At 38.4% G+C, this 11,220-nt stretch overlaps 2 protein-coding genes across 2 annotated transcripts in view; both read left to right on the top strand.

Annotated features, from left to right (window-relative positions):
* Positions 1-4,629, top strand: part of EPHX4 (epoxide hydrolase 4) — a 40,879-nt gene extending 36,250 nt beyond the window's left edge. The window contains 2 exon segments of the mRNA XM_017855788.1: positions 4,397-4,580; positions 4,582-4,629. Of these exon segments, the coding sequence (XP_017711277.1) occupies positions 4,397-4,580; positions 4,582-4,629 (232 nt within the window).
* A 3,731-nt stretch (positions 4,630-8,360) lies between these two features.
* LOC108517697 (lysophosphatidylcholine acyltransferase 2B-like) lies at positions 8,361-9,163 on the top strand. The gene is given in 2 exon segments (XM_017855787.1): positions 8,361-8,541; positions 8,544-9,163. Coding segments are annotated over 2 exon segments (801 nt in total).
* The last annotated feature ends 2,057 nt before the right edge of the window (positions 9,164-11,220 follow it).

Here is an 11,220-nt window from a genome sequence, read left to right as displayed (position 1 = left end):
GAGACGGAGTCTCACTCTGTCGCCCAAGCTGGAGTGCAGTGGCCGGATCTCAGCTCACTGCAAGCTCTGCCTCCTGGGTTTACGCCATTCTCCCGCCTCAGCCTCCCAAGTAGCTGGAACTACAGGCGCCCGCCACCTCGCCCGGCTAGTTTTTTGTATTTTTTAGTAGAGACGGGGTTTCACTGTGTTAGCCAGGATGGTCTCGATCTCCTGACCTCATGATCCGCCCGTCTTGGCCTCCCAAAGTGCTGGGATTACAGGCTTGAGCCACTGCACCCAGCGAAAATAAAACTTTCATGACCTCATGTGGGAAGGATTTCATAAATAAAGCACAACTAGCTCTCAAATTGTGAAGACTGATACATTTAACTACATTAATATTTAAAAATATCTATATGTCAAAAGATATAAAATGATGAGCAACCTTAGGTGGGTAGAAGTTATTTGCCATACACAATTAATTTTGAATTAATATCTAGAGTATAATAAAGAATACCTCCAAATCAATACAAAAAAAAGTAGCTCATTCAAAAAATGGATAAAGGATATGAGAAAGCAATTCACAGAAAAGGAATCTAACAGCCAATAAACACATGAAAGATGCTGAACCCTAATGGTAGCCAGGTATAGAACATAGGTGTTACTGCTTGTAAGAGAGAGATGAAATAACTGGCAAAAACAAGATGGAATTTCTTTCTCTCACAAGTAAAAGTCTAGGCTGGTGCGGTTTTGCTCTGTGAAATCATCACAGTTATGTTATTCTTTGGTCAGAAGCCTTGGTGCTTTCTGTTTTGTTGTTCTGTTATACATAGGGTGTTGCCCTTGTCTGTGTGGTCCATGGTGGCTTACCACCACATCTGCATTTGTCAATGGGAAGTGGGAAGGGTCAGAGAGGGCATGCTGGGCACACATTACATCCTCACCTAGCAATAGGAAGTTTAGGAATTCTGGATGACCAATTGTCCTGCTAAAATTGGATTTTAAAACACTATAGTGGAAGGGAAGAAGTTTTGTGGAGCAGTATCTGGTACATCAGGTAAGTGAAAATGTTTTACACTCATCTGATTGGAAAAAAATTAACCAATTGAGAACATGTTGGCAGTGAAGTAGAGCAAAGAGAATTTTTACATGCTGCTTGTGGAACATACAATCAGTTTGAAAAACAATTTGACAATATCAAGTAAGGTTGAGGATGTGTATACTCTGAAAAGCAGTTCTATTTCTGGGGATGTACTGTAAGGAAACTGTTGTACATGTGCATAAGTGGATGTGTACAAGAATGAATTTGGTTATTATTTGAATTATCAAAATGGACATTTTAAAATGTCTTTTAACAGAAGAATGGATCAATTGCAGTATAATCATATGATGGAATTCTATATAGGAATGAAAATGAGTGAAGTAGAACTTCATGTATCATTGATGCAGGGCAGGCAAACCCCAAAATTGGAGCTTTGCCTGGAAAGGTTCTTGGCTTTGCCCAGGAAGATTCAAGGGCAAGCTGGTGGTGTTAGACAGCAACTTTTATTGAAACAGCAGTGTACAGCAACAGCAGAGGTACTGCTCCTTACAGAGAAGGTCTAACCTATAGGTAATGTGCCCACAGTAGCAGCTCAGGGGCAGTTCTGCATTCATCTTTGTACCCACTTTTAATCACATGCCAGTTAAGGGACATGTAATTTCTAATTTTCTAACTTCTAAATTTCTAGAAAAAGGGTGGTAACTTCTGGGTGTTGCCACAGCAATGGTAAAGTGTCATGGCACTGGTGGGCATGTCATATAGAGAAGTACTTTTGGTGCCTCTTACCAGTTTCAGCCAGTCTTCAATCTGGTCCAGAGTTGAGTCCCACCTCCTACCTCATCATCATCAATGAATAAATCTTAAAAATATATTAAGGCACAAAAACAAGTTGTAGAAGGATATATGGAGTATGATACCATTTATATATTAAATGCATCCAAAACACCTTTATGTATTTGTATAAATGCATGTACTACTGTTGGGTAGGGGGAATCTGACAAATAGCACCTCTTTTTGCTGCCCAGTGTTTGAGCCAGTTGAGAAATCAAATGAGTCAGCAGATAAAAACCAAAATATCATCTTAATTACTGATTACTTTATTTCATACGTAACATATTTAATGTGAAATTTAGTAGTTTGAAACCTCAGGACCAGAGAATATGCTTTTCTTCTGTTTTCTGGAAACTCCTCTCTTTTTTCTCTATTTCGATTTGGTGAAGAGTTTATATTTCTCTTTGCTCTTTGACTAATAGTCCTTTAAAACTCCGCTTACACGGGAGGCTGAGGCAGGAGAATGGCGTAAACCCGGGAGGCGGAGCTTGCAGTGAGCTGAGATCCGGCCACTGCACTCCAGCCTGGGTGACAGAGCGAGACTCCGTCTCAACAACAAAAAAAAAACTCCGCTTACTTTACTAATTCAATTGTTCTGTGCACCGATATTGCTAAACCATGCAGATAACTGTTGGAAAATGGTTTGGTTTTGAATATTATTGTGCTGTAGAATGTAAGTGGCTTTAAAGTTTGCATTCTTTCTTTTTTTTTTTTTTAAGATGGAGTTTGCTCTGTTCCCCAGACTGGAGTGCAATGGTGCGATCTCAGCTCACAGCAACCTCTGCCTCCTGGGTTCAAGCAATTCTCCTGCCTCAGCCTCCCGAGTAGCTGGGATTACAGGTGTTAGCCAACACACACGGCTAATTTTTGTATTTTTAATAGAGGCGGGTTTTGCCATGTTGGCCAGGCTGGTCTTGAACTCCTGACCTCAGGTGATCTGCCCACCTTGGCCTCCCTAAGTGCTGGGGTGTGTGAGCCACCGTGCCCGGCTCTAAAGTTTGAATTCTAACCCATGAGTTAGTAAGTGTAGAATACATTTTTCTATCAATTTACCCATTTACAAAGAACTTAATTTTTAGGAGCATTACAACCAAATGTTGGCCACTTGTGTGGTGTCAGAAGTTAAGTCCATGGTGGGCATGTGTAATATCCTGCTGTCAACTCTGAATTGCCACAAATCAGGCTTTTTTATTTACTAGTAAAAATGTGACTCAGTGATAAACAGATGTTCATTTTCATTCTTAATCAATAGGAGTATAATTAATACCATCAACTTTTCTGAAAAACAGTAACAGAAGATGTCAAAAGCTTCAAAAATATTTGTTCCCTTTAGCTCAGGAATTCTACTTCTAGGCTATAGTCCAAAGGGATTATCAGAAATGCCAAGAAAAATCTGGGCATAAAATGCTTATTATAGCATAATTTAAAACAAGGAGAAATACCACAAAACCTAAATATTCAATTATAGGGGAATAGTCAAGTCGTTTATGAGTTATGCCATAAACTAGTATCTTTTACAATTATTTTTGAAAAATGTTATGAAATTAGAAAATTCTTGATATCATGTAATGTGAAATTTGCATACATGTACTGTGTATAAATTGTCTATATTGCATTATATTTATAACATGGTTTCAAGAATATGCATAGAAAATGCCAAAATATTACCCTTTTGATAATGGAATTATAAATGATTTTATTTTTGTTCTTTATACTTTTCTGTACTTAAGAAAATATAGGCCAGGTGTGCTGGCTCATGCCTGTAATCCCAGCACTTTGGGAGGCCAAGATGGGAGGCTCACTTGAAGCCAGGAGTTTGAGACCAGCCTGGTCAACATAGCAAGACCCCATCTCAAATTAATTTTAAAAACATACATATACACAACAAAAACTTAGTTTTAAAAAATAATCTTCTTGCAAAATATAGTATCATGTAATATTAAAGCTCAGTCCGAATGTATTTTTTAAGTTTTCAGTTCCAATTTTCACATAAAATGCATCAGATTATCTAAGAACAATTTAAAAATAAAGCTAAACAGTAACATATGAATAGTTTAAATCTCTCTTTCATTACACCATTCAGAAATTCTGGTATCCTTTTAAAACAAATTACTCCTCATAGTGATGAATTTCCTATTAACTTACAGCTTTCATCATACATTTTACTAGCCTCATCCAATTTAAATTTTATTGGACCTTTTCTTAAATAGCCTTTTAAATATTTTATAGTAAATGTTGATTACTTAATGCATTGTTTCTCAATCACTTTTTCATTATCACTTTCCTAAGGAACCTTTTTAGACATTTTTTTCCCTAATCACCCCACCCTGTGAAATTTTAATATCTGCTTATGTACTGTATGTATATCCATGCTTTATATATGCAAAGGGTAAGATTTTTTTTCACCCTCCCAAGAACACAATTTTCACCCTTCTAGAAGTAAGATTGTCCCCTTCGAGAATGAATGGCCTAATGGGGCAGTGTAGGAAAACGTCATTTTAACTTTGACAGTGAATCTCAAGCCCATGTATTTTGTTTTTATAGCTGCCTGCCTCTCAAACATCACATGGTGACCACTCCAACACTACTACTGTGGGGAGAGAATGACGCATTCATGGAGGTTGAGATGGCTGAAGTCACAAAGATTTATGTTAAAAACTATTTCAGGCTAACTATTTTGTCAGAAGCCAGTCATTGGCTTCAGCAAGACCAACCTGACATAGTGAACAAAATTGATATGGACATTTCTAAAAGAAGAAACAAGAAAAAAAGATTGACTTTCTTCTATCTTCTCATGCAAGGGCTCTGTAATGAAAATCTTCAGCAATTTTTTAAAAAATTATTCATCAACTTCTTTATGTATTATTTCGGGAAAAAAAACTGTGTTTAATGTGCCTTTATCATAAATAAATATCCTGACAAAATGGTATTGAAAAAAATCTGAGATCGTGTTAACATGTAATACAATGTTGATTTTCTTCTGGTGTATTTTGCACAGACAAGCATCTGCCTTAAAATATATACACTTGTACAAAAAGGAAGTTTGGAGTAAGTGGCTCCGTTTTGGTTTCTTGCTTTTTTTCACTCTGTTAACATATGGTGCCTTTTACAAATGTATATTAAAGATTAGCTGTGCTATATTGTAAGGCAAACCTGCAATGATATAAATTTTCATTCTATTGTTCAAAAGTTCTTTTTACTACTTTTAACCATTAAAAAGTTATATTATCAAATCTCTTTTGGATTTATAGTATATCTATTAGTTTGAAGGCAAATATAACTAAATGAATATGCATTTTTAAAATGGGCCATATACTATTTATACTGGGAACATTAAACCATTTTTTAAAGCTGACATCTTGACTGAGCGTGGTGGCTCAGCACTCTGGGAAACCAAGGCGGGAGAATCGCTTGAGGCCAGGAGTTTGAGACCAGCCTGGTCAACATGGTGAAACCTCGACTCTACCAAAAATAAATAAAAAATAAAAGTAGGCAGGCGTAGAGGTGCACACCTGAACTTCCAGCTACTCATGAGGCTAAGGTGAGAAGATAGCTTGTGTCCAGGAGCTCGAGGTTGCAGTGAACCATGATTGGGCCATTGCACTCCAGCCTGGGCAATGGAGTGAGACCCTGTTGAAACAGAAAGGGAAAGGGAGAGGGAAAAGGAAGGAAAGGACCCTTTTACTCCATTCAATGCAAGAAGAATTGAATACTACATGTCTGGTGTGCACTAGAATCTAAGCTCCACAGGGCAGGATTTTTTTGTTGTTTTGTTAACTGATACCCAACTCTAGACTAAGGGCCTGGCATATTGTAGGCACTCAAATATTTGCTTAATGAATAAATAATATATGTGGCACACTGCTAGGGACTGGGGGTGGGGGGGAAATATAAAAGAAAGATAAGGTGGTAACATAGAACTTTCCCATAAGAAGCCTTAAGGGCCGGGTGCAGTGGCTCACGCTTGTAATTCCAGCACTTTGGGAGGCTGAGGTGGGTGGATCACCTGAGGTCAGGAGTTCGAGACCAGCCTGGCCAACATGGTGAAACCTCATCTCTACCAAAAATACAAAAATGAGCCAGGGATGGTGGCAAATGCCTGTAATCCCAGCTGCTCGGGAGGCTGAGGCAGGAGAATTGCTTGAACCTAGGAGGCGGAGGTTGCAGTGAGCTAAGATCGCGCCACTGCATTCCAGCCTGGGCACGAGCAAGAGTCTGTACCCCCCCCCCAAAAAAAAAAAAAAGAGAGGCATACATAGAATGCAGTTAAATTAAACAAGGGTTCAAAAGTAGAAATGAACATTATAAGTAAGAGTTGGAAAGAGTTACAGAATAGAGAACAATACCAACTCAAGGGACTACTACTCATTCTCTTGGGTTGTTCTCCTTTAACATGGGAGGCAACCAGTAACACTGCCAAGTTCCATCACGTAACAGATAAGCTCTAAATTGGTGAAAGGATTGCTTCCCACATTAAGCATAGTTCTGATCATGACAGAACAAAGGAGAATGTCCCTAAGAATTCTCATTATTTTATCATAGCAACTTGTATTTACAACAAAAGTCCAATTTTCTATATAACAGCTTCATAACAACATGCAAGGTAGGTATCACCAATTTATAAATAGTAAAAATGTGATTTAACGTGTAACTTTGCCAATGTCCATAGTGTAAGTGCTGGAGCTAAGATCTGACCTAGAGCCATCTGGTGGTAAAGCCTACGATCCCACTTACATCAGATACCGTTTAGCAGACTTTGGTATCCATGCCACTCTTCCTGTTTTAGCAGCAATCTGGTGTGTTTCAATAGATGGATATATCTCTCAGGAATCTACAATTTGACTTTTAATTTCGGGAGGGAAAAGGAATTCAAGTTAGCAATTAGTTTGAGTTAGTAAATTAGTAAATTACTAATTAGTAAATTTAGTAAACATCGGAATATTCTATAGAACATTGTCAGAGTTGCAAATGCCACAAGGTATAGAAAAAAGCCTGGTTCATACCAACTTGGTGCTTCCCTCTTGATCCCTCTGGAAGGGCAGCAACAAGGGAAAGAATGGGACGTGTTGACACAGTAAAGTAATCCTGACTTATTTTAATAAAAACCTGTTACTGACAAAAGTGATTTTAAGATTTGTTGTTGTTGCTGCTTCTGTCAATTTAGGAAGCTGACAAGTTCATGTGGACTAATATTAAGAATTTTATCAATCAAACGTTCCATGGACAATTCTGGCCTATTACAATGAATGTACTCTAATTTTCAATGGATATGAAAAAGTACTTGTAACAGATATAAAGCTTCAAGGGTGCCATCAGTTAAACCTCTTATGATAAACAGTTATTACTATCTGTAGAAATCTATTTGTAGGGCAAGTAAGTGAATTTGACTTACTAGCTGCCAAAGCAGCTCACAGTAAATAAAAACAGGTAATGGCACCTAGATTAAAAGTTGTAATTTTTAATAATATTCATCTATTTGAATTAATATATCCCTAATAGTACATAATAGATGCCTAATTTAACATCAGAAATGGCTATGTGAAAATAATTTATTAAGCATATGTCAAAAGCAAGATATTTGCAAAAAAAGAAAAAAAGATTGTGCTTTTGATATGATTTGAATTCTCCTGTTACATCATTTACCAGCTTTGATTTTTCTGATTTTAAAGGTAATGCAGCATTTTCTATTAACCTACAATTGCCTCTAAGAGTTCTAATTATGTGCAAACAGAAAAAGCAATTGGATGTGGGGAAGGGGTGCATGCCAAAGGCTGACCCCAAATCCAGGCTACACACAGCCTGAGTCTACTAAGTCGGTTTCATGACTCTGCAGTCCACAGACTCTGAGTTGGAGGTGAAGGTCTGGGATCACGCAGGAGATAATCAAATCCTTGTACCCTCAGTCGACATGCTTCCGTGCATGGTGCTGGACCTGCATCATCCTCGTGGGTACGAATGTCCTGCATGGTCTTCCTCTTCCTCTGGCCAGTGGCCATGCTTTCCACCTTTGGCTATCCTGCTCAAATCCTACAACCCTGCCAAGAGTTGGAAAAAAAAACTGGTGAAACCAGTACTCAAGCTCATGGTGCAGGTGACTTTCTTTTTAGCAGGGTTCCTGGCTAAAGTGAAAGGGGAAAAGGCAACCCAAGACAAAGCCCCTATCTTCATTACAGCACCACACTCCACTTTCTTTGACTCAGTCCCCTGTGTGATAGCAGGGTTACCCTCAGTGCTCTCTGCAAGTCAAAATGTGCACGTCCCATTGACTGGGAAATTCCTACTGTCAACACAGCTGGTGCTTGTGATCCAAGAAGATCCCAATTCCAGGAAGAATACTAAGGATGAAATCCTGAAGTGAGTGACATTTGGAAAGAAGTGGCCACAGATTCTGATTTTCCTAGAAGGTGTGTGCACCAATCGTTCCCGTCTAGTCACTTTTAAACTAGGGGCCTTCTGTCCAGGTGTTCCTGTGTAGCCAGTGCTGCTCAGGTCCCCAAACACCCTGGACATGGCAATCTGGACCTGGCAGGGATTTACAGGCTTCCTCCAGGCATGCATATTGATCCTTAGTCAACCCTTCACCAGGGTAGAAGTTGCGTTTATGCCTGTTTATATCCGAAATGATGAAATAAAACAAGACCCCATCCTTTTTGCCAATACAGTACGCATTAACATGGCAAATGCTCTGGGGTGCCTCGGACAGAGCACACTTATGAAGACTGCAGACTGATGATCTCCGCAGGTAACCTTCAACTACCCATAGAAGCTGGTTTGGTAGAATTTACAAAAATTAGCCAGAAGTTGAAGTTAGATAGGGATAACATTCATCAGCATTTGGATGAATATGCTGCAATTGCAGTTGCCTCAAAAGGAGGGAAGATAGGAATTGAATTTTCAAGTTATTTAAAACTCCCAATTTCAGAGCCCTTGAGACAACTTTTTGCCCTCTTTGGCAGGAATAATGATGGCAGCATAGACTTCAGAGAGTATGTAATAAGTCTGACTGTCCTATGCAATCCTGCCAACATTGTAAAGAGTCTGCAAATGTCCTTTAAGCTTTTTGATCTTGATGCAGATGGCTTAATAACAGAACAGGAGTTCGCTGCTATACTTCAGGCAGCTTTTGGAGAGCCAGATCTTGATGTTTCCAGGCTCTTTCAGGAAATAGCTGGACAGAAATCAGTGTACATTTCATATGAGAAATTTAAGAAATTTGCCCTGAAGCATCCAGCATATCCCAAGTTATTTAATTCACACCTAGACCTACAGGCAGCCCAAATATATTCATTATCCCAAAAAGTACAGTTTTAATCACTGTATTCAAATGTTACAGGTTAGCCCTGAAAATAGTGAAAGTATCTTCTGGTAGAAATGATGATTGAAGTAAAAATTACTCTTTGAGGAAAAACTCAATAGTTTACACTCTAAGAGGCATAGGCAATTATGATATTTAAAATATGCTTGAGGAATATTTCAGTTAGATTTTATAGTATCTATTTTTCTTCTTTCTTAAGATAGTGTTTGTTTTAATGTGACCTAAATGTAGAAGAATAAGTGATCTAGTCATAAATCTTGTTCACCCAGCAGGGTTCTAGTTAGTGCCTTTATTGTCTTTAATGCTAAAATAAGGCCAGAGGAACATTAAAGCCTATCACCTCTCCCTCACTGTTGCAGAAGAAATATCACATTAAGAGCTATACAGGGGCAGGCATGGTGGCTCACGCCTATAATCCCAGCACTTTGGGAGGCTGAGGTGGAAGAATCGCTTGAGACCAGGAGTTTGAGACCAGTCCAGGTAACATGGCAAGTCTCTAAAAAAAATACAAAATTAGCCTAGTGTGGTGGCATGCGCCTGTAGTCCCAGCTACTCAGGAGGCTGAGATAGGAGGATCACTTGAGCCAGATGTTGCAGTAAGCAGATATTGTGCCACTGTATCAGCTTGAGTGACAGAGATCGCATCTCAAAAAAAAAAAAAAAAGAGCTACACTGACAGTAAATAAAAACATTAAATTACCATTTGCATTTCCTCCAAAAAAAAGGAAAGAGCTATATAAATACATCTTTAGTCATTCAAAAGTAGCCTCAATTTTCTTATTTTCTTATTTATTATTATTATTTTTTGAAGCAGAGTTTCGTTCTTATTGCCTAGGCTGGAGTGCAATGGTGCAATCTTGGCTCACTGCAACCTCTGCCTCCTGGGTTCAAGCGATTCTCCTGCCTCAGCCTACAGATATGCCTGGGATTACAGGCATGAGCCACCACACCCGGCTAATTTTGTATTTTTACTAGAGACGGGGTTTCTCAATGTTGGTCAGGTTGGTCTCAAACTCCCGACATCAGGTGATCCGCCCTCTTCGGCCTCCCAAAGTGCTGGGATTACAGGCACGAACCACCGTGCCTGGCCTAATTTTCTTATTTTTCAAGATAAAATAAATATTAGGAAGATATAGCATTGGGAACACATTGCAACACTTATATATGGTATGCCTGTCCCCTGCTTGCCTTTTTAAAATATAAAAGTGATTATTTAGAATGAGAAATCACAACAGATTACAATTTCTGGAAAGCTGAAAAAATATCATAAACATAGGTCATAAATATAGGAATTTTGACAAATTTCATTTTGTATGACTTTAATCAAAACATAAAAAATTGTGTTTATAATTAACATGTTCTGCATTACTGAGAATATTCCTTTTATTCCAATAAGGCATCAATGAGAATTGAAGTCTCTACTTGTTTACACATTTATTTCCAATACCTGTCGATATGTGACATCTTCACATAGTGATGTGACCCTTGGGCCCTACCCCTTCATGTCACCATGCAGGATGAATCAGCAAAGTATTCCTGGAAACCATTCCCATACCAGGACAGGGAGCAACAACCTATCTAGACATAGAAGTGAATGTGAACTGATAAACATACCCCACCAGTCCTACTCACTGAATCCCCTACTTAGTTTCACTGTGACTGAATCTTAAAAATGCTTGTAGCTACTCAGTAGCACCAGATATGAGGCAACATTTGACCAAAGTTTGCCAACTTTACAAAAACATAACCAAGTAAACACACTTTTAGGGATGCTACTAGAACCCTAGAAGGGGCTTGTGGAAGAGGGGCGCCTAAAGCTTTAACTTTGTCAGTTTCCTGATACTTTCAGAAAGTAGAAAGAAAGAAGAGAAGAATGGGAGAAAGGTAAGGAGATGAGGAAGGAAAAGAAAAGAAAAAAAATCAAATATTATTTTGAGATAATTTCCATGCAGTTCTGCCCTGAAAAAAAAAAGGATTTGGATCAGTGATTTTTCATAATCCCCATCCAGTGCAATATTCCCATGATAATAAATGCATATATATATATTATATA

The sequence above is a fragment of the Rhinopithecus bieti genome, unplaced genomic scaffold, assembly GCF_001698545.2.
Source record: "Rhinopithecus bieti isolate Rb0 unplaced genomic scaffold, ASM169854v2 scaffold_41619, whole genome shotgun sequence".
Lineage (NCBI taxonomy): Eukaryota > Metazoa > Chordata > Mammalia > Primates > Cercopithecidae > Rhinopithecus > Rhinopithecus bieti.
This window is presented reverse-complemented; position numbering and strand designations above follow the sequence as displayed.